We start from the raw sequence: 24,268 nt of genomic DNA on the forward strand, positions 1-24,268 counted from the left end.
ACAGATTTTATATATGTGAATTTGATAGAATGTTTTTCAGTATCCTCAAAAGTTAGTTTGGATCCTGGATTGGTCTGTGACAAAAATTTTAATATCATGGATATATTTTGAGGGGCGTGACAGAGGTGGTATCAGAGCATGGTTTGAGGATTACTGAAATATTTGATATGTTGATGTGCAAAATATAATGAGGTCTAATGAACTTTAGTGATTGGTGGAAATTTTTCTTTGGTGCATTTTAGGAATCTAGGATGATAAGTACATCTGGTCCTCCTATTTCATTTGTTTCTGATTAATTAAGTGTGATGAAAGGGTTGATCGAAGATATTGAATCATAGTGGCGCATTAGAAGCATGGTGCACCCAATTTCATTGGTGGTAGAAAAACGGATGATGCAAACTGAGACGATATTTGATGTACAAAATTGTTCTGATGATTGAAAGATTTTTTTTTTGCCACCTTATATTGGAAGTAGAGGTTGATCATTAATGGCAACAATGAAAAGAATTTTTGGAGAATCAATGGCAAGAATGATAAGGACAAGTTTACCAATAAAAATATGATTAGAAATGAATTAGAAAGTGTTAACAAGAGGGTCGAGACATTTGGATTTGAAAAGGGAAGTCGCCACAAAAGACTCAATCATGTGTGAATTGCAAGTTCAATTATGAAACAAGATTGTGTTGGTGGGTTACTGGAGTCTATTTGCTTGTAGAAAGTTGGATCATAAAACAAAAGACTGCCATTTGAATAAGAAGAAAGAGTCACTGCCTCATAAATCATCAGCCCATGTCAGAGTGTATGCTATTACTGAATTAGTGGTCGAAGGTATTATGCATGTTTATTAAAGAATGCAAATATTTGTTTGAACATGGGTTCTATCTACGATTTGATTCGTAATATGTTGCCTATCACTTGGGTATTCAACCTAGACCAATGTATTATGTGATATATGTAAAATACGATCATTGGAGATTCTTTGATAACGAACTTTAATCTGGTCCTCTTGTCTGATTTTTATTGGAGAACTTGAACTTTTTGTTGATTTAGTTATCCTAGAGATTTGGAGTTTTGATATTATACTTGGTATGGATTAACTATCTTCATATCATACCAGTATGGATTGGTATATAACAAATGATCACTTTTTGTACATTTGATCAGCCGATCTTTTATTTTGAAAGTATTGGACAAGATTTATCTCCTTGCCTAATGTATCCCAGAATGACTTGCTTGGATTACCTTCAAACGTGACTTTGCTTTTGATTCGGTCTTTGGGACAATCCCAATATCTAAGCCTCTCTGCAGAATGATATCATTTGAGTAAGTGGAATTAGAAAAACAACTACAAGGATTATTAAATAAGGATTTTATTTGGCTTAATATTTTATCATGGGGTACTCTGGTGTTAGTTAAAAAGATGGATGGAACATTGAGGCTTTGTATTGATTATGGATAGTTGAATCAAGTGACCATCAAAAACGAGTATTTTTTGAAGTAACGACTTGCTTGATTAATTACAGGGTGCGTAAGTATTTTTAGAAATTGATTGAAAGTCGGGTTACCGTCTATTGAGGATCAAGGAGGAGAATATATCGATCACTCTTAGATAATTATGTCATTATATTGTATTGATGAAATTATTTGAGAGTAGGATGAGGAAATAAAGATATCATAATCCTCATCTTTTCGTCGATTGAGCTATTATCAATTTATAGGATTAAATTTTCTTTTAAGTAGGGGAGAGTGTAATATCCCTCACTTTTAAAAATTATTAATAAAGATTTATATTAAAATTTGAGGACCTATATGTAAATATAAAAATTTCAAGGACTAAACTGCTAAGTTGCAAAATGAAAAGAAAATAAAGAAAACCAAAAATTTTGGTTTTATCCCACCGCCTCCCACGCACTCTCTGTTTCTTCGAGAAACATATAGGAGCGGTGGGGCGTGAGGAGAGAAGAAAGAAGAAGAAGAGAGAAAAGAAGAGAGGAGGAAGAGGGAGAAGAGAAGAAAAGAAGAAGAAGAGTGGGAAGATGGAGAGGAGAGGGAGAGGCAGCAGCAGCAGCTAGGGCTGCTGCACCTCTGTTTCGTGCTGGTGGAAACAGAGGAGAGTATGTGTGGGGCATTGGGGAGAGAACAAGAAGAAGAGAGGAGGATAGTTGTGGCAAGGCTGCAGCGAGGAGGTGTGTGACGTTGGGGAAGAAAAGGGAAGAGTAGAAGAAGAGGGAAAAGAGAGGGACGAGGGAGAGGAGCGAGAGGTAGCAGCAGCTAGGGCGGTAGCACCTCTGTTTCCTGCAGGTGGAAACAGAGGAGAAGTGTGGGGCGTTCGAAGAGGAGAAGAAGAAGAAGAGGAAGAGAAGAAGAAGAGGAAGCAGGAGAAGAGGTTGTGATACCTCTGTTTCCTGCAGAGGAAACAGAGGAGAGGGTGTGTGTGATGCCGGGGAAGAAGGGGCTGCAGCTGTGGCGATGGCAGCTGCAGCTGTGGCGATGGCAGCTGCAGCTGGAAGAGAAGAAGAAGAGGAAGATGAGCAGGGGCGGAAGAAAAGGTTGCGGCCGTGGCTGCGGCCGCTATTGCAGCAATTGCAGCGGGGATAGAATAAGAAGAAAGGAAGGAGAAGGAGGAGAAGGGAAATTAGTAGCTACGGTTGCGGTAGTGGCAGCTGCAGCTGTGGCAGGGAAAGAGAAAAAGGAAAGGAAGAAGAAGAGAAAGGGAAGGAGAGGAAGAAGAGAGGAAGAGGAGCAGGGGCCGCGGCTGCGGCGATGGCAGCTGCAGTTGGAAGAGAAGAAGGAGAGGAAGATGAGCAGGGGAGGAAGAAGAGGCTACGGCCGTGGCTGAGGCTGCGACTACAGTAGTGCAGTTAGGAAAGAAAAGAAAGGAAAGGGGGAAAAAGGGGCTGCGGACGGGATTGCGGCCACACTGGCAGCGACTGCGTATCCAGCAGTTATGTTCGCGAGAGAAGGGAGGAAGGAAGGTAGTGCGGTGGAAGGGGCTACGATTGTGGTAGCGGCTGCGGCGGCGGCTGTGGCAGCTGCGTTTGGGAAAGAAAAAGAAGGAATGAGAGTAAGACAGAGCAGGTGACTGTGCCTCGATGTTCGACACGTGGTGTAGTTGGGAAGAAAGGAAGAAAATGGGAGCACAAAATGAAACAGAGAGAGGACACATAGGAAAAGTAGAAGGATTTGGGCTGGCACCTTCTTTTGATCTTTGGATCAAAATCATTGAAAGGCAAGCTCCCTGATCGTTTCTCCTATAATTGCTCTGATATTTCTTATTACAAGTTCCCGATTCGTTCCTCCTGTAATTGTTCGAATCTTTCCTATTGCAAGTATCCTAATCTTTCATTACTGTTATTTGATCTCTACATTTGATTTGAATATGTGGAACTTGAATTGTTCTAGCCTTGCATTTGATATATCTCTTGTTTAGACATATCGATCCGAATCTGTGCAACTTTTGAGATTCTGACCTTTCGTTCTTGTTATGATTATAACTTCATGTATTGACCTCTGATTTGGATAAAACTTATTTGATCAGAATATAGACTCATAAACCTTTGTATTGATAGCTTATTTTAAGAATTCGGAGTAAGTTTGTCTGCCCAAACTTCTGTTTCAAATGAACCTACTGATTTTGCAAAACAGGGATCGTAATTTCTGACCTTTTGATACTGAACTGCTTATAAGTCCCTGTTGCAAATGTTGATTTATTCAAAGCTTATTTCATTGGAAACTAGACTCGTAGATCTATCTTTTGATATATGGATTGAATGATTTGGAATCCAAACACCTGCCCAGTTATCTGTTGAATCTGACATCATGAATTCTGCCAAACAGAGATTTTGTTCTACGACCCTTGTTTACCAAATTATTTGTAACTCTCTCTATTGGACAGTTCAATTCATATGAAGCCTGTCTTATCTGAGAGTTTAATCCAATGATATATTTCTGAGTAAATTGGAGCACGATTGATAATTTGAATTATTTGTTCAATGTGCCACTTGTATTCCGCTAGAAATCGAGCTTTGGTCGATTTCTAATATTCTGGATTCATTCCTTTGGAAATTGATATCCTTTAGCTTTCTTACTCAATTGAGCTTTATAATACTACTTTAAATTCTTGTATGCTCTTGTCCTTAAAGTTATTTGCATTCTTGAAAACTATTGTGTAAAGTTTATGTTATATTGTATTGACTCATTAAGGCACATGTGTATCCCATTGTTCCGCATTTGCTTTCGATGTGTGCCTATTCCATTTCCTTTCAAAATCCGAATATCATTGTGAAAGATTATTGCTTACTTCGTATTGACTCGTAAAGGCACATGTACGTTTTGTTGTTCCGCGTGTGCTTCTGATATATGCTACTTATTGTTAAAACTGCCCTCTTATACTATGGTGTGTGGGATTGTCTAGACCTTTGCCAGAAATGGTAAAGGGTATGTGCTTATTGCCCGCTCTATGGGATATTCTGGACTTTTGCCAGAAATGGTAAAGGGTTTGTGCTTAGCGCCTGCGATGCTCTGCCGGCCCCCTCTAACTTCACCTAGACGTGGGTGAATGGAGCTCCCAGACGTGGGAGACTTTTGTCAGGTGGTCATTCTGAAATGGATGAATCACATTCTTACTGAGATCCCACAACCCCTTCTATATGTTTGATATGATATCGAGAGCTTTGGTTATGTGTTTTTGTACATTCTTTGGATAAGAATGATATGATTGCAACATCAAGGACGACGTTTGAGCTTCTGTACGGTATTTGTTTTTTATATGCTCTGAAATGGTTCATTCACTGTTGATATGCTTCGAAATGTTCCATATGCCGTTGATATGCTTCGGAACATTTCTTACGCCATTAATAAACTCCGAAATGTTTCATTCGTTACTAATATGCTCCAATTACTCTGTGCTCCATTTGCTATGAATTGATTTGTTCTTAAATATCCTATCTGCCATTGATATGCTCCAATTACTCTATGCTCCATTTGTTATGAATCAAATATGTTTGAATGACATGATACATATGATTTTGTATCTAATGAGATGGTATCCTCGAGAATTCTTGTATTCTGCCTTGCATTATGATACCTTACCTGTTTGAAATCGTTCTTTTTGTTCTGAATATGCTTTGTCACTTGCTGGGCCATTTTTGGCTCACTCCGTTGTTATATAAATCTTTCAGGTCATCTTGTCACTCTTTGAGATGTTTGATTTGGGCTGAGGCAATGGATAGCTATTCAGAATTATGGGCAAGTCTGATTGGTTATTATGATATTGTTGTATAAGTATGTTTTGTATGTAATGAAATGTTGTCGATGAACCGAAATGGATATACTGTGTCAAAGTGTTAGGAGATCTCTCTTATTTGGAATTTCAGAATGTTAAGTCTAATTTATGATGATACGAACTTGTGGTGAATAGTTGGAGTTCTGATTGTATATATTACTTAGCTTGTGGATTTATAAATGTTGTTCATGTTTGTTAAGTTGGCTTGGGTTGCCATAAATGTGAATTATCGAGTGATGTGATATATGATTATAAATTGCATAGGTTTTCTAGATGTGAATTTGATATAATGTTTTTCAGTGTCCTCAAACGTTAGTTTGGATCCTGGATTGGTCTGTGACGAAAATTTTAATATCATGGATATATTTTGGGGGGCATGATAGTGACAGAGGTGGTATCAGAGCATTGTTTGAGGATTACTGAAATATTTGATATGTTGACGTGCAAAATATATTGTGGTCTAATGAACTATAGTGATTGGTGGAAATTTTCTTTGATGCATTTTAGGAATCTGGGATGATGAGGACATTTGGTCCTCCTATTTCATTTGTTTCTGATTAATTAAGGGGAATGAAAGGATTGATTGGGGATATTGAATCAGAGTGGCGCAACAGAAGCATGATGAACCTAATTTCATTGGTGGTAGAAAAATGGATGATGCAAATGGAGAAGATATTTGATATACAAAATTGTTCTAATGATCAAAAGATTTCTTTTGCTACCTTATATTTGAAGTAGAGGCTGATTATTATTGGCAACAATGAAAAGAATTTTTTTAGATATGTGGCAAGAATGATAAGGATAAGTTTAGCAATAAATATATGATTGGAAATGATTCAGAAAGTAATAACCAGAGGGTCAAGACATTTGGATTTGAAATGGGAAGTCACCACAAAAGACTCAATCATGTGTGAATTATAAGTTAAATTATGAAACAAATTTGTATTTTCGGGTGATTGGAGTCTATTTTGCTTGTAGAAAGTTGGATCATAAAATAAAAGACTGCCCTTTGAACCAGAAGAAAAGAGTCACTGCCTCATAAATCATCAGCCCATGTCAGAGTGTATGCTAGCACTGAATATGGATTCTAAAACTTCTGAATTAGTGATCGAAGTTATTATGCATGTTTATGAAAGAATGCAAATATTTGTTTGACCATGAGTCCCATCTGTTGAATCTCGGATTTTGATGATGAAGTCAATTGTCATTTGTTATCTAATCTATGTGTTGAGATAAGTGTGCAGGATTAACTACAATGAGAGTAAGACAAGCAGCAGGAGTTGCGCCGGAGTCAAGATCATGATCACGTTGGGAGTTCGAGAGTTCGACGGAAGTTCGGACGGTCGTCGGAGGTTCAGAGAGAACAGATCCGAGAAGTCCAGAAGCTTGCCAAGCGAAGCTCGTCGGAACTCGCCAAGTGGATCGTCGCAAAGTCCAGGAGTATGCCGGATGTCCGCAGAAGGATCACCGAGGGTTATCGGTTGATCGACGGAAGTTGGCAGGAAACTCGCCGGAAGAAGCGATTGACGCATCGGAGCAAAGCTGCAGAAGTTGTCTTAGAGTTAATCGTAGTTAGCATGATGATTAAGCATGAAAATGGGAGGTGATCCCATTAGCTTAATCTTGGGGCAATTGGGCCCCTGAAAAGATTCAAAGTGGGCCGAATGGAGTGAACCATTCGGACCCTGATTGCACCAGGAGGTGCAACCGCCCCAGCCAGGAGGTGCAACCGCCTGGGCTGTGGGGTTGGGAGGTGCAACCGCCCCAGCCAGGAGGTGCAACCGCCTGGGCTGTGGGGTTGGGAGGTGCAACCGCCCCAGCCAGGAGGTGCAACCGCCTGGGCTGCGAGGCTGGGAGGTGCAACCGCCCCAGCCAAGAGGTTGCACCGCCAGAGCTCAAGTTCCGAGCTCTGCCAGGCGATGCAACCACCGAGCTCAGTCTTCGAGCTCTGGCAGAGAGGTGCATCAGCCTGAGCTCAGTCTCGAGCTCTGCCAGGTGATGGAATCACCGAGCTCAGTCTTCGAGCTCTGGCAGAGAGGAGGATCAGCCTGAGCTCAGCTTGGAGCTCTGCCAGGTGATGCAACCACCGAGCTCAATTTCGAGCTCTGCCAGGTGATGCAATCACCAAGCTCAGTCTTCGAGCTCTGCCAGGTGATGCAACCATCGAGCTCAGTCTTCGAGCTCTGGCAGAGAGAAGCAATCGGCAGAGCTCAGTCTTCGAGCTCTGCCAGGCGGTGCCACCTCTCCAGTCGAGAGGTGCAACCGCCTGATCCCAGAATTCTGAGATTTGATCGATTTGATCGTTTTGAGCTCGAATTTTGAATTGGGTTGGGGCCTATAAATACCCCACCCATTCAGCACTGAAAAGAAACAGATCCACACCGAATTCTTGATCTTTTCAGTGATTCTAAGAGCTCAAATTTGTGTAAAGTCCTAAAGTTCTTCTCCTTCTGTTCTTCAAGTTTTGAGTTGTAAAGAGAGGAGAGAAAGGATCTGTAAAGGTTGTCTCCTAAGCCTGTCAACAGGAGAGAAATTGTAAGAGGGAAGTTTGGCCTTCGCCCATTGAAGGAAGGCACCTAGTTGACGTCGGCAACCTCATCGGTGGAGGAAGCCAAAAGTGGAGTAGGTCAAGGCTGACCGAACCACTCTAAATCTCTGGTTTGCGTTTATTTTCGAGCACTTTATCATTACTGCAAACCTCCCTCATCACTACTGCTCTCTGCGCTTTCACGAACAAGTTCTAAGTGCTGTTCTTCCAAATCTGCATTCAGACGTAAATTCGTATTTTCATACATTACAGTTTACGTTTACGTTTGATTCTGCAGAACTGTTTTCCGCGCTTTTACGAACGAGCTTCCTTGCAGTTTACGCTTACATTTTAATCCTATTAATAACTGCAATCTGTCCTCTACGATTTTACGAACGAGTTTCAACATTTAGACGTAAAACTGCATTCAAACATAAATCGGCTTTCCTCGCTCAATCATCAGATTTCAGTTCACGTTTACGTCTTGATTTCAACTGCATACTTCCTTCTGCGAGTATACAAACGAGTTTCAAAGTTTAGACGTAAATCTGCGTCTAGACGTAAAACTGCGTTTAGACGTAAATCTGCGTTTAGACGTAAAACTGCGTTTAGACGTAAATCTACGTTTAGACGTAAAACTACGTTTAGACGTAAAACTGCGTTTAGACGTAAATCTGCGTTTAGACGTAAATATGCATTTAGACGTAAATCTGAGTTTAGACGCAAAACTGCGCTTAGACGCAAAACTGCGCTTAAACGCAATCTGCGCTTAGACGCAAACTGCACTTAGATACAAACTGAGAATTTGCTTTTGCATCATAATAGTTTTTGAACGAACGCAGCTTTTGGTTTTTAAATTATTATAAGATTTCCGCTGCACTAATTCACCCCCCCCTCTTAGTGCTCTTGATCCTAACAATTGGTATCAGAGCGAGGTTAACTCTCTAAAGGATTAAAACCCAAGAGAGATGGCATACGCCGGAAACCAAGAGGGGCATTCAATTACACGTCCACCCATGTTCAGTGGAACGGACTACACTTACTGGAAGACCCGAATGAGGATCTTTCTTATTTCTATGGATTTTGAACTGTGGAACCTTGTTGAAAATGGATTTTCAAAATCTTCTCTTCCAATGATCGATTGGAACGATTTGGAGAAGAAGGCTTTCGCTCTTAATGCAAAGGCTATGAATGCCTTATTTTGCGCACTTGATAAAAACGAGTTTAATCGTGTTTCAACTTGCGAAACTGCTTTTGATATTTGGCACACACTTGAAGTGACCCACGAGGGCACAAGTAGAGTGAAAGAGTCAAAAATCAATCTGTTGCTGCATTCTTTTGAACTTTTCCGAATGAAACCGAGTGAAACCATTGGCGACATGTTTACCCGTTTCACGGATGTCGTCAACGGTCTAAAAGGACTCGGAAAGAGCTTTTCGGATTTTGAGCTTGTTAATAAGATACTAAGATCTCTTCCTAAGAGTTGGGATCCTAAAGTCACCGCCATTCAAGAGGCAAAAGATCTGCGAAATTTCCCTCTTGAAGAACTAATCGGGTCATTAATGACCTACGAAATGACCTGCAAAGCTCATGAAGAGCAAGAAGACATCCTTCCAAAGAACAGGAAGGATATGGCACTTAAAACTTCTGAATGCCACTTGAGAGAAAACTCAAGTGATGAGGATTGTGACGATGACTTGGCACTTTTGACAAGAAAGTTTAAGAAATTCTTCAAAAGAAACAAGTTTAAAAACGATGTGAAAAATAAACTTGAACCCAAGAAGGACCAAGTAATCTGCTACGAATGTAAAAAGCCGGGACACTACAAAAGTGATTGTCCCCAAGTCAAGAAAAGAACAAAGAAGAAGGCGCTCCAAGCAACATGGGATGATTCGAGCGCATCTGAGGAAGAGGAGTCCAACACCGAGCAAGTTGCTCATTACACCTTTATGGCCATCGAAGAGGAGGTAACGGATTTATTAGATGCTGATTTATCTTTCGATGAATTACTAAATGCCTTCCATGATTTATTTGATGAATGCAAAGTTATAAATAAGAAATACAAGTTGCTAAAAAAGGTACATGATAATCTTACTTGTGAGTTTGATAAGTTAAAAGTCGAACATCATGATAGTTTAAATTCATGTATCAAATGTCATGATTTAGAAACTATACAAAAAGAAAACTTGCTACTTAAGGACACCTTGAAGAAATTCGAGGTTGGTAGCAAGTCATTAAACATGATCCTTACAAACAAGGGTCATGCTCCCAAAAGAAGTGGGATTGGATTTGTGAGGAGTCCTCACCGAAATCCAACTACATTTGTAAAAGGCCCCATCTTACATGTTCAAAACCAAACCAAGTGCAACTTTTGTTGCAAATCTGGACACAAGACACATTGTTGTCCATTTAAGAAAATAAGTCCAAACAAATTAATTTGGGTTCCTAAAGGAACCATGATAAACTCTATGCAACATGATAGAAAATGTAGATCTATTTATGAGGCACCCAAAAGCAAATGGGTTCCTAAAGATCATCCGTTCCTATAAAAACATTAAAAGTCTAGGCCGGAGCAAGAAATAATGTTCTGCTCCTTGACTCTCAATGGTCATAAACCAAGAATCAAAAAGGGACTCGCAACGCTTAAGTAACAAGTGGAAGCTATGAAATCACAAATACGATACAATTAGAAATATATCATATCCAAATTCACATACCCCCCTGATCTTCAAAACCTGTTCATCTACGAATTAATTCTTGTAGAAACTAAATATGTCATGATCTTAAAAGGGACACCTAACAAACATACGTACGCACGGTAAAAGATCTATCTTACAAAGAGCTTCTTCCTTAAATAAAAACTCATACGAAATCATGTAACATACATTAATTGCTCTGAAACTCTCCTCAAGGCAAAGACTCCCTAATCAAATCATCTTAGGTGTTCACCTGCTGCAGGCGGTGGCACCTCCAGCCATCACGGGTTGCCAGAGGTTGCACCGCTCCAGCCAGAGGTGCAACCGCCAGCAGCTCTGCTCTTTAAAATCACGCTAGGGCCGGCTGAGGAACCGACCCCAACTCACCCCCATTTCCTCCTCTACTCTTCCAAGTCTCCTCCATTCCCATTTCACTCCTCTAAGCCTTCCAAATACCTCTTATTTCGGAGCAAAACATCAAGAATCCTTCCTTCTCTTGAAGATTTCACAAAGGTACTCTCTAAGAAGCTCTTAAATTCTGTTTTGTTCTTCATTTACTTTAGCTCATCATCATCCCTCTAAACAGCAGTAGTAATGGGATCTAGAAGATCCTCAAGGGACAAGGGAAAGAGGAGAGTAGTAGAAGAGTTTGATCTCACTCTTTTTGATTCCAAAAACCATGCTGAAAAATTTCTCTCCTTCGAACTAAGAAGCATCAATAAGGGAAAATACGTAGATCTGAATGAACTAAGAGATGTAGAGACTATCCACTGGTTTGCAAACCTAAATCTACTTCCCATTTTGCAGATCAACGAACCCATTTATCCTAGACTAGTTAGATTGTTTTATAACAACATGCAAAAAGATGATGAAGAAAGGATATCAACCTATCTCTTAGGACAACACATCTCAATCACTGATAGATTCATTTGTGATATGATAGGTATTCCCATGAAAAGCATAGGACTTTACTTCAAAGGATCATGGGATGAAAAAACTATTGAAACATCCTACGTTGAAGCCTTAGGAACAATCCTTGCCAATCCTAACGTAGAATCTATTCCTAAAAGTTGTGAACATCTAATGCCCTTTAACACTAAGATACTTCATCATATCATGACTAGTATAATTCTTCCTAAGCAATACCATCATGATGAAGTGAGTCAATTGGAATTAGGAATTATGTACCTAATTATGAAAGAACGTGACATTTGTCTTGGCTATCTGATCCAACAAAACATGTTGGAATTATCTACGAAAGATATGATGCTCCCATATGGTGGAATTATTACTAGAATAATGAAAGCTTACGACATTCAAATACCACTAGAAGAAGAAGTAATGAAATCAGATAGATTCAGCATAATAAACAAAAATCTACTTCACCGACTAAGATGTCACTATAGAAACGGTAACTGGGTTAGAATGCCTAGAAGAACTGATCCCCCTCAGCCTGAACCTGAACCAGAGCCGGAAACCCCAGTCTTTAGGAGTACCCACTCTCCTCCGATCTGTCCCTTTGAGGAAACACATCCGGTTGAGCAAACTCACACATCATCCATCGAAGATATCGGGATTCGGATGGACCGATTTGAGCAATGACAAGAACGGCTTGAACTTCGACAAGATCAAATCCTAACCGAGCTACAACAAATCCATCGACAATTTGACTCTTTACTTAGGCACTTTAATCTTCCACCTCATGAATAAGCTTGTATAAACATCTGATGTTTTTGATATGACATGTTGTAAACTCCTTATGTTATTCATGAAGGACTTTGTCTTTATGGTTACCTGATATGCTGTACATATGTTACCCTGATATGGTTATCCTTGTCTGTGTAAGCATATTTGCGAACATCTCTTGTTGTTTATCTCGGTTTTTGCACTGAAACTAAAAAGGTTTAAAAGCCTATGCCTTGAAAATATGAAGCAACATACCAATGTAAGTTGATAAGTCAGCAGTATGACATTGATATGGTTGCTATTGCTAATATGATTGCTATCATGCCATGTATCAAACAAAAATTTGCATCATACGAGCTGATATCTTACCATGTGATGCAATGCTACACTTGCTGAAATAAAAATCCTGCTATGCAATATGATATAATGCTGCACTTGAAATAATTGTGTTACTACATCAAAATTATTTTTCGAATGTTATTACTATTACATGCCTTGACAACGCTTGATCAAATAACATGTTGCAAATTATGTGACAAATATTTTTAACCAAATGCATGTAAGAAGTTCATTTTTCGGGTTGTATGCTAAAAATGGGATGTTCCCGTACACTCTTATGAAAACTCTTTGGAAAATGACTTTCCTCCGTCAAGCAAAAACAATAAAGAGATATATGTGTCATGACTTCCTTTATATGCTTGATAATGCTATCATGCTTTTTGTTGATGACAAAGGGGGAGAAAAATATGAATTGATAAACACTATGTGTAATATCCCTCGCTTTTAAAAATTATTAATAAAGATTTATATGTAAATTGGAGGACCTATATGTAAATATAGAAATTACAAGGACTAAACTGTTAAGTTACAAAAAAAGAAAAAAAAAGGGAAAACCGAAAATTCGGTATTATCCCACCGCCTCCCACGCACTCTGTTTCTTCCAGAAACAGAGAGAGCGGTGGGGCGTGAGGAGAAGAAGGAGAGTGGTAGAAGAAGAGAGGAAGAAGAGGGAGAAGAGAAGAAGAAGAAGAAGAAGAAGAAGAAGAGGGAAAAGAAGAGAGGAGGAAGAAGAGGGATAGAGAAGAAGAAGAAGGAGAAGAAGAAGAAGAGGAGGTGGCTGCAGTGAGGGCTGCAGCGAGAAGCTGTGGGGCGTGGGGAGAAGAAGAAGAAGAAGAAGAAGAAGAAGAAGAAGAAGAAGAAGAAGAAGAAGAAGAAGAAGAGGGAAAAGAAGAGAGGAGGAAGAAGAGGGAGTAGAGAAGAAGAAGAAGGAGAAGAAGAAGAAGAGGAGGTGGCTGCAGCGAGGGCTGCAGCGAGAAGCTGTGGGGCGTGGGGAGAAGAAGAGAGGAAGAAGAGGGAGAAGAGAAGAAGAAGAAGAAGAAGAAGAGAAGAGGATAGCTGCAGCAAGGCTGCAGCGAGGAGGTGTGTGGGGTTGGGGAGGAAAAGGGAAGAGGAGAAGAAGAGGGGAAAAGAGAGGCAGCTGCAGCAGCCAGGGCTGCAGCACCTCTGTTTCCCGCAGGTGGAAACAGAGGAGAGGATGTGTGGGGCGTTGAGGATGAAAAGGGAAGAAGAAGAAGAAGAAGAAGAAGAAGAAGAAGAAGAAGAAGAAGATAGCTGCGGCAAGGCTGCAGCGAGGAGATGTGTGGCCTTGGGGAGGAAAAGGGAAGAGGGGAAGAGGAGAAGAAGAAGAAGAGGAAGAGAAAGAGGTGTGATACCTCTGTTTCCTGCAGAGGAAACAGAGGAGAGGGTGTGTGTGACGCCGGGGAAGAAGGGGCTGCAGCTGCGGCGATGGCAGCTGCAGCTGGAAGAGAAGAAGAAGAGGAAGATGAGCAGGGGAGGAGGGAGAGGTTGCGGCCGTGGCTGCGGCCGCGACTGCAGCAGTTGCAGCGGGGAGAGAAGAAGAAGAAAGGAAGGAGAAGGAAGAGGAGAAGGGAAAGAAGTAGCTGCGGCTGCGGTTGTGGCAGCTGCAGCTATGGCAGGGAAAGAGGAAGAGAAAAAGGAAAGGAAGAAGAAGAGAAAGGGAAGGAGAGGAAGAAGAGAGGAAGAGGAGAAGGGGCTGCGGCTGCGGCGATGGCAGCTGCAGCTGTGGCTGGGAAAGAAGAGAAGGAAAGGAAGAAGAAGAGAAAGGGAAGGAGAGGAAGAAGAGAGGAAGAGGAGAAGGGGTGGCAGCTGCAGTTGGAAGAGAAGTAGGAGAGGAAATAGAGTAGCAGAGGAAGAAGTGGCTGCGGTTGTGGTGGCTGCGGCCATGGCTGCGACTGCGACTGCGACTGCGGCAGTTGCAGCTGGGAAAGAAAGGAAAGGAAAGGGGGAAAAAGGGGCTGCGGACGGGATTGCGGCCGCAGCGGCAGCGACTGCGTATGCAGCAGTTATGTCTGCGAGAGAAGGGAGGAAGGAAGGTAGTGCGGTGGAAGGGGCTGCGATTGTAGCAGCGGCAACGGCGGCGGCTGTGGCAGCTGCGTTTGGGAAAGAAAAAGAAGGAATGAGAGTAAGAGAGAGCAGGTGACTGTGCCTCGATGTTCGACACGTGGTGTAGTTGCGAAGAAAGGAAGAAAACGGGAGCACAAAACGAAACAGAGAGAGGACACGGAGGAAAAGTAGAAGGATTTGGGCTGGCACCTTCTTTGGATCTTCGGATCGAAATCTTTGAAAGGCAAGTTTTCTGATTCTTTCTATTGCAAGTTTCCCGCTTGTTTCAATCCTTTCTATTGCAAGTTCTCTGTTCGTTTCTCCTATAATTGCTCTGATATGCCTTATTGCAAGTTCCTTGATCGTTTTTCCTATAATTGCTCTTATATGTCTTATTGCAAGTATCCTGATCTTTCCCCACTACCATTTTTATCTCTACATTTGCTTTGCTTACGAGGAACTTTGAATTGTACTAGCCTTTCATTTGTTATATCTCCTGTTTACATGTAACGATTCGAATCTGTGCAACTTTTGAGATTCTGATCTTTTGATACCGAACTGCCTATAAGACTTTGTGGAAACTCTGATTTGTTCAAAACTGATTTCATTGGAAACTAGACTCGTAGACCTTTCTTTGATATATGGATTGAAAGATCTGAAATCCAAACACCTGCCCAGTTATCTGTTGAATCTGACATTATGAATTCTGCCAACAGAGATTTTGTTCTATGACTCTTGCTTACCAAATTATTTGTAACTCTCTCTGTTGGACAGTTCAATTCATATGAAGCCTGTCTTATCTGAAAGTATTATCCAATGATTATTTCTGAGTAAATTGGAGCACGATTGATAGTTTGAATCATTTGTTCAATGTGCCTTCTGTATTCTGCCAGAAATCGAGCTTTGGTCGATTTCTCATATTCTGGTTTCATTCCTTTGGAAATTGATATCCTTTAGCCTTCTTATTAAATTGAGCTTTATATTACTACTTTGAATTCTTGTATGCTCTTGTCCTTAAAATTATTGCATTCTTGAAAACTGTTGTGTAACGTTTATGCTATATCGTATTGACTCATATAGGCACATGTATATCCTATTGTTCCGCATTTGCTTTCGATATGTGCCTATTCCAGTTTCATTCCTTTGGACATTGAATTCATCAAATCTTCTTATTGAATTGAGTTATTTGTGATTGCTTGGATTCCATATGTGCCCTTGCTTTCAATTCCCTTCAAATCTGAATATACTTGTGAAAGATTATTGCTTACTTCGGATTGACTCGTAAAGGCACATGTACGTTTGTTATTCCGCGTGTGCTTCCGATATATGCTACTTATTGTTGAAACTGCCCTTTTGTACTCTGGTGTGTGGGATTGTCTGGACCTTTGCCAGAAATGGTAAAGGGTATGCGCTGATTTGCCCGCTATGTGGGGTCCCGCTATGTGGGATATTCTGGTATGCGCTTATTTGCCCGCTATGTGGGGTCCCGCTATGTGGGATATTGCTTAGAGCCGGCGATGCTCTGCCGGCCCCCTTTGACTTCACCTAGACGTGGGTGGATGGAGCTCCCAGACGTGGGAGACTTTTGTCAGGTGGTCATTCAGAAATGGATGAATCACATTCTGACTGAGATCCCACTACACCTTCTGTATGTTTGATATGATATCCAGAGCTTTGGTTATGTGTTTCTGTACATGCTTTGGATAAGATTGATATGTTTGCAACGTCAAAGACGACGTTTGAGCTTCTATACGATATTTGTTTTCGATATGCTCTGAAATGCTTCATTCACTGATGATATGCTTCGAAATGTTCCATATGCCGTTGATATGCTCCGGAACATTTCATATGCCATTGATATGCTCCAATTACTCTGTGCTCCATTTGCTATGAACTGATATGTTCTGAAATGTCCTATCTGCCATTGATATGTTCCAATTACTCTGTGCTCCATTTGCTATGAACTGATATGTTCTGAAATGTCCTATCTGCCATTGATATGTTCCAATTACTCTGTGCCCCATTCGTTATGGATCAAATATGTTTTGAATGACATGATACGTATGATTTGGTATCTATTGAGATGGTATCCTTGAGAATTCTTGTATTCTGCCTTGCATTATGATACCCTACTCGTTTGAAACCGTTCCTTTTGTTCTGAATATGCTTTGTCACTTGCTGAGCCGTTTTTTGGCTCACTCCGTTGTTATATAAATCTTTCAGGTCAGCTTGTCACTCTTCGAGATGTTTGATTTGGGCTGAGGCAGCGGATAGCTATTCAGAATAATGGGCAAGTCTGGTTGGTTATTACGATATTGTTGTATAAGTATGTCTTGTATGTAATGAAATGTTGTCGATGAACCGAAATGGATATACTGTGTCAAAGTGTTAGGAGATATCTCTTATTTGGAATTTCAGAATGTTAAGTCTAATTTATGGTAATATGAACTTGTGGTGAATAGTTGGAGTCCTGATTGTATAATTTATTTAGCTTGTGGATTTATAAATGTTGTTCATGTTTGTCAAGTTGGCTTGGGTTGCCATAAATGTGAATTATCGAGTGATGTGATATATGATTATAAACTGCACAGGTTTTATGGATGTGAATATGAATAGAATGTTTTCAGTGTCCTCAAACGTTAGTTTGGATCCTAGATTGGTCTGTGACGAAAATTTTAAAAATCATGGATATTTTGAGGGGCGTGACAGAGGTGGTATCAGAGCATTGTTTGAGGATTACTGAAATATATGATATGTTGACGTGCAAAATATATTGAGGTCTAATGAACTTTAGTGATTGGTGGAAATTTTCTTTGATGTATTTTAGGAATCTAGGATGACGATGACATTTAGTCCTCCTACTTCATCTGATTTTGATTAATTAAGTGGGATGAAAGGGGTAATCGGGGATATTGAATCAGAGTGGCGCAGCGGAAGCATGGTGGACCTAATTTCATTGGTGGTAGAAAAATGAATGATGCAAACAGAGAAGATATTTGATGTACAAAATTGTTTTGATGATCAAAAGATTTCTTTTGCCACCTTATATTGGAAGTAGAGGCTGATTATTATTGGCAACAATGAAAAGAATTTTTGGAGATCAGTGACAAGAATGATAAGGACAAGTTTACCAATAAGAATATGATTGGAAATGAATCAGAAAGTAATGACAAGAGGGTCAAGACATTTGGATTTGAAAAGGAAAGTCACCACCAAAGACTTAATCATGTGTGAATTACAAGTTAAATTATGAAACAAGTTTGTGTTTTCGGGTGATTGGAGTCTATTTTGCTTGTAGAAAGTTGGATCATAAAATAAAAGTTTGCCCTTTGAACAAGAAGAAAGAGTCACTGCCTCCTAAATCATCAGCCCATGTAAGAGTGTATGCTATCACTAAATATGATTCTGAAACTTCTGAATTAGTGGTCAAAGGTATTATGCATGTTTGTGAAAGAATGCAAATATTTGTTCGACCATGGGTCCAATCTACGATTTGATTCGTAATATTTTGCTTATCACTTGGGTATTCAACCTAGACCACTACATTATGTGCTATAAGTAAATACGATCATTGGAGATTCTTTGATAACGAAGTTGAATCTGGTCCTCTTGTCTGATTCTTATTGGAGAACTTGAATTTATGCTGATTTAGTTCTCCTAGAGATTTGGAGTTTTGATATTATACTTGGTATGGATTGGCTATCTTCCTAACATACCAGTATGGATTGGTATATAACAAATGATCACTTTTTGCATATTTGATCAGCCGATCTTTTATTTTGAGAGTATTGGACATTATTTATCTTCTTGCCTAATGTATCCCAGGATGACTTGTTTGGATTACCTCCAAATGTGATTTTGCTTTTGATTTGGTCCTTGGGACAATCCTAAAATCTAAGCCTCTCTACAGAAAGATATCATTTGAGTAAGTGGAATTGGAAAAACAACTACAAGGATTGTTAAATGAGGATTTTATTTGGCTTAATATTTCATCATGGGGTGCTCCGGTGTTAGTTAAAAGAAATGTATGGAACATTGAGGCTTTGTAAGGATTATAGACAGTTGAATTAGGTGACCATAAAAAAAGAGTATTTTCTGAAGTAACGACTTGCTCGATTAATTACAGGGTACGCAAGTATTTTTAGAAATTGATTGAAGGTCGGGTTACCGTCTATTGAGGATCAAGGAGGAGAATATTTCGGTCACTCGTGGATAATTATGTAATTGTATTTTATTGATGAAACTATTTAAGAGTAGGAGGAGGAAATAAAGATATCATAATCCTCATCTTTTCATCGATTGAGCTATGATCAATTTAGAGGACTAAATTTTCTTTTAAGGGGGGGAGAGTGTAATATCCCTCGCTTTTAAAAATTATTAATAAAGATTTATATGTAAATTGGAGGACCTATATGTAAATATAGAAATTACAAGGACTAAACTGTTAAGTTGCAAAAAAAGAAAAAAAAAGGGAAAACCGAAAATTCGGTATTATCCCACCGCCTCCCACGCACTCTGTTTCTTCCAGAAACAGAGAGAGCGGTGGGGCGTGAGGAGAAGGAGAGTGGTAGAAGAAGAGAGGAAGAAGAGGGAGAAGAGAAGAAGAAGAAGAAGAAGAAGAAGAAGAGGGAAAAGAAGAGAGGAGGAAGAAGAGGGAGTAGAGAAGAAGAAGAAGGAGAAGAAGAAGAAGAGGAGGTGGCTGCAGTGAGGGCTGCAGCGAGAAGCTGTGGGGCGTGGGGAGAAGAAGAAGAAGAAGAAGAAGAAGAAGAAGAAGAAGAAGAAGAGGGAAAAGAAGAGAGGAGGAAGAAGAGGGAGTAGAGAAGAAGAAGAAGGAGAAGAAGAAGAAGAGGAGGTGGCTGCAGCGAGGGCTGCAGCGAGAAGCTGTGGGGCGTGGGGAGAAGAAGAGAGGAAGAAGAGGGAGAAGAGAAGAAGAAGAAGAAGAAGAAGAGAAGAGGATAGCTGCGGCAAGGCTGCAGCGAGGAGGTGTGTGGGGTTGGGGAGGAAAAGGGAAGAGGAGAAGAAGAGGGGAAAAGAGAGGCAGCTGCAGCAGCCAGGGCTGCAGCACCTCTGTTTCCCGCAGGTGGAAACAGAGGAGAGGATGTGTGGGGCGTTGAGGATGAAAAGGGAAGAAGAAGAAGAAGAAGAAGAAGAAGAAGAAGAAGAAGAAGAAGAAGATAGCTGCGGCAAGGCTGCAGCGAGGAGATGTGTGGCCTTGGGGAGGAAAAGGGAAGAGGGGAAGAGGAGAAGAAGAAGAAGAGGAAGAGAAAGAGGTGTGATACCTCTGTTTCCTGCAGAGGAAACAGAGGAGAGGGTGTGTGTGACGCCGGGGAAGAAGGGGCTGCAGCTGCGGCGATGGCAGCTGCAGCTGGAAGAGAAGAAGAAGAGGAAGATGAGCAGGGGAGGAGGGAGAGGTTGCGGCCGTGGCTGCGGCCGCGACTGCAGCAGTTGCAGCGGGGAGAGAAGAAGAAGAAAGGAAGGAGAAGGAAGAGGAGAAGGGAAAGAAGTAGCTGCGGCTGCGGTTGTGGCAGCTGCAGCTATGGCAGGGAAAGAGGAAGAGAAAAAGGAAAGGAAGAAGAAGAGAAAGGGAAGGAGAGGAAGAAGAGAGGAAGAGGAGAAGGGGCTGCGGCTGCGGCGATGGCAGCTGCAGCTGTGGCTGGGAAAGAAGAGAAGGAAAGGAAGAAGAAGAGAAAGGGAAGGAGAGGAAGAAGAGAGGAAGAGGAGAAGGGGTGGCAGCTGCAGTTGGAAGAGAAGTAGGAGAGGAAATAGAGTAGCAGAGGAAGAAGTGGCTGCGGTTGTGGTGGCTGCGGCCATGGCTGCGACTGCGACTGCGACTGCGGCAGTTGCAGCTGGGAAAGAAAGGAAAGGAAAGGGGGAAAAAGGGGCTGCGGACGGGATTGCGGCCGCAGCGGCAGCGACTGCGTATGCAGCAGTTATGTCTGCGAGAGAAGGGAGGAAGGAAGGTAGTGCGGTGGAAGGGGCTGCGATTGTAGCAGCGGCAACGGCGGCGGCTGTGGCAGCTGCGTTTGGGAAAGAAAAAGAAGGAATGAGAGTAAGAGAGAGCAGGTGACTGTGCCTCGATGTTCGACACGTGGTGTAGTTGCGAAGAAAGGAAGAAAACGGGAGCACAAAACGAAACAGAGAGAGGACACGGAGGAAAAGTAGAAGGATTTGGGCTGGCACCTTCTTTGGATCTTCGGATCGAAATCTTTGAAAGGCAAGTTTTCTGATTCTTTCTATTGCAAGTTTCCCGCTTGTTTCAATCCTTTCTATTGCAAGTTCTCTGTTCGTTTCTCCTATAATTGCTCTGATATGCCTTATTGCAAGTTCCTTGATCGTTTTTCCTATAATTGCTCTTATATGTCTTATTGCAAGTATCCTGATCTTTCCCCACTACCATTTTTATCTCTACATTTGCTTTGATTACGAGGAACTTTGAATTGTACTAGCCTTGCATTTGTTATATCTCCTGTTTACATGTAACGATTCGAATCTGTGCAACTTTTGAGATTCTGATCTTTTGATACCGAACTGCCTATAAGACTTTGTGGAAACTCTGATTTGTTCAAAACTGATTTCATTGGAAACTAGACTCGTAGACCTTTCTTTGATATATGGATTGAAAGATCTGAAATCCAAACACCTGCCCAGTTATCTGTTGAATCTGACATTATGAATTCTGCCAACAGAGATTTTGTTCTATGACTCTTGCTTACCAAATTATTTGTAACTCTCTCTGTTGGACAGTTCAATTCATATGAAGCCTGTCTTATCTGAAAGTATTATCCAATGATTATTTCTGAGTAAATTGGAGCACGATTGATAGTTTGAATCATTTGTTCAATGTGCCTTCTGTATTCTGCCAGAAATCGAGCTTTGGTCGATTTCTCATATTCTGGTTTCATTCCTTTGGAAATTGATATCCTTTAGCCTTCTTATTAAATTGAGCTTTATATTACTACTTTGAATTCTTGTATGCTCTTGTCCTTAAAATTATTGCATTCTTGAAAACTGTTGTGTAACGTTTATGCTATATCGTATTGACTCATATAGGCACATGTATATCATATTGTTCCGCATTTGCTTTCGATATGTGCCTATTCCAGTTTCATTCCTTTGGACATTGAATTCATCAAATCTTCTTATTGAATTGAGTTATTTGTGATTGCTTGGATTCCATATGTGCCCTTGCTTTCAATTCCCTTCAAATCTGAATATACTTGTGAAAGATTATTGCTTACTTCGGATTGACTCGTAAAGGCACATGTACGTTTGTTGTTCCGCGTGTGCTTCCGATATATGCTACTTATTGTTGAAACTGCCCTTTTGTACTCTGGTGTGTGGGATTGTCTGGACCTTTGCCAGAAATGGTAAAGGGTATGCGCTGATTTGCCCGCTATGTGGGGTCCCGCTATGTGGGATATTCTGGTATGCGCTTATTTGCCCGCTATGTGGGGTCCCGCTATGTGGGATATTGCTTAGAGCCTGCGATGCTTTGCCGGCCCCCTTTGACTTCACCTAGACGTGGGTGGATGGAGCTCCCAGACGTGGGAGACTTTTGTCAGGTGGTCATTCAGAAATGGATGAATCACATTCTGACTGAGATCCCACTACACCTTCTGTATGTTTGATATGATATCCAGAGCTTTGGTTATGTGTTTCTGTACATGCTTTGGATAAGATTGATATGTTTGCAACGTCAAAGACGACGTTTGAGCTTCTATACGATATTTGTTTTCGATATGCTCTGAAATGCTTCATTCACTGATGATATGCTTCGAAATGTTCCATATGCCGTTGATATGCTCCGGAACATTTCATATGCCATTGATATGCTCCAATTACTCTGTGCTCCATTTGCTATGAACTGATATGTTCTGAAATGTCCTATCTGCCATTGATATGTTCCAATTACTCTGTGCTCCATTTGCTATGAACTGATATGTTCTGAAATGTCCTATCTGCCATTGATATGTTCCAATTACTCTGTGCTCCATTTGCTATGAACTGATATGTTCTGAAATGTCCTATCTGCCATTGATATGTTCCAATTACTCTATGCCCCATTCGTTATGGATCAAATATGTTTTGAATGACATGATACGTATGATTTGGTATCTATTGAGATGGTATCCTTGAGAATTCTTGTATTCTGCCTTGCATTATGATACCCTACTCGTTTGAAACCGTTCCTTTTGTTCTGAATATGCTTTGTCACTTGCTGAGCCGTTTTTTGGCTCACTCCGTTGTTATATAAATCTTTCAGGTCAGCTTGTCACTCTTCGAGATGTTTGATTTGGGCTGAGGCAGCGGATAGCTATTCAGAATAATGGGCAAGTCTGGTTGGTTATTACGATATTGTTGTATAAGTATGTCTTGTATGTAATGAAATGTTGTCGATGAACCGAAATGGATATACTGTGTCAAAGTGTTAGGAGATCTCTCTTATTTGGAATTTCAGAATGTTAAGTCTAATTTATGGTAATATGAACTTGTGGTGAATAGTTGGAGTCCTGATTGTATAATTTATTTAGCTTGTGGATTTATAAATGTTGTTCATGTTTGTCAAGTTGGCTTGGGTTGCCATAAATGTGAATTATCGAGTGATGTGATATATGATTATAAACTGCACAGGTTTTATGGATGTGAATATGAATAGAATGTTTTCAGTGTCCTCAAACGTTAGTTTGGATCCTGGATTGGTCTGTGACGAAAATTTTAAAAATCATGGATATTTTGAGGGGCGTGACACTATGTCATAGCTGAACTGCCATAATCATATCTATGTCATAGTTGCAAATACTTGAGTGATGCTATAAACAATGTTATGCCATCCTTGCATCACCAAGAGATATGTGAACATGTACTATAGTTTGCATCATATCTATGTCATAGTTGCAAATACTTGAGTGATGCTATAAACAATGTTATGCCATCCTTGCATCACCAAGAGATATGTGAACATGTACTATAGTTTGCATCATATCTTGATTTGATATTGTGAAGAAAATGCAAACTTACTAGAAAATCTCAAATGTGAGCATCATGTAAAAAGTCCTTCGTAGCTTTATATGATTACATGATGAATGGTTACAAACACAAACATACAAACTTGATGATGTATGTCATGCCTTGACATAATTCTTGAAGAGATACATCATGATAGGCATCATGATGGGAGCATTGATAAGTTTAACTGATCTAACTTATCAATACGTCACTTGAATTCTCAGGTCTTGAATTCAAGGTTGACTTATCTCAACTATGGCATATAGATAGGGGGAGTTAAGGACAACTCCTTTATCAATTGATTGTCATCATCAAAAAGGGGGAGATTGTTGAATCTCGGATTTTGATGATGAAGTCAATTGTCATTTGTTATCTAATCTATGTGTTGAGATAAGTGTGCAGGATTAACTACGATGAGAGTAAGACAAGCAGCAGGAGTTGCGCCGGAGTCAAGATCATGATCACGTTGGGAGTTCGAGAGTTCGACGGAAGTTCGGACGGTCGTCGGAGGTTCAGAGAGAACAGATCCGAGAAGTCCAGAAGCTTGCCAAGCGAAGCTCGTCGGAACTCGCCAAGTGGATCGTCGCAAAGTCCAGGAGTATGCCGGATGTCCGCAGAAGGATCACCGAGGGTTATCGGTTGATCGACGGAAGTTGGCAGGAAACT

The 24,268-nt window shown here is 40.7% G+C and overlaps 1 protein-coding gene across 2 annotated transcripts in view; it reads left to right on the plus strand.

Annotated features, from left to right (window-relative positions):
- The window catches only part of LOC135632366 (vicilin-like seed storage protein At2g18540), a 29,957-nt gene extending 6,720 nt beyond the window's left edge, over positions 1-23,237 (plus strand). Inside the window, exons 1-3 of one of the 2 annotated variants that reach the window (XM_065140875.1) lie at positions 14,702-14,840; positions 16,820-20,810; positions 22,860-23,237. In XM_065140875.1, the coding sequence (XP_064996947.1) occupies positions 19,695-20,663 (969 nt within the window). In that variant the 5' untranslated portion in view covers positions 14,702-14,840; positions 16,820-19,694 and the 3' untranslated portion in view covers positions 20,664-20,810; positions 22,860-23,237. Of the gene's footprint in view, positions 1-14,701; positions 14,841-16,819; positions 20,811-22,859 lie in introns of those variants that run through there. The other variant, XM_065140876.1, reaches the window with a different exon arrangement.
- The last annotated feature ends 1,031 nt before the right edge of the window (positions 23,238-24,268 follow it).

This window comes from Musa acuminata, chromosome BXJ3-3 (genome assembly GCF_036884655.1).
Source record: "Musa acuminata AAA Group cultivar baxijiao chromosome BXJ3-3, Cavendish_Baxijiao_AAA, whole genome shotgun sequence".
Classification (NCBI taxonomy): domain Eukaryota; kingdom Viridiplantae; phylum Streptophyta; class Magnoliopsida; order Zingiberales; family Musaceae; genus Musa; species Musa acuminata.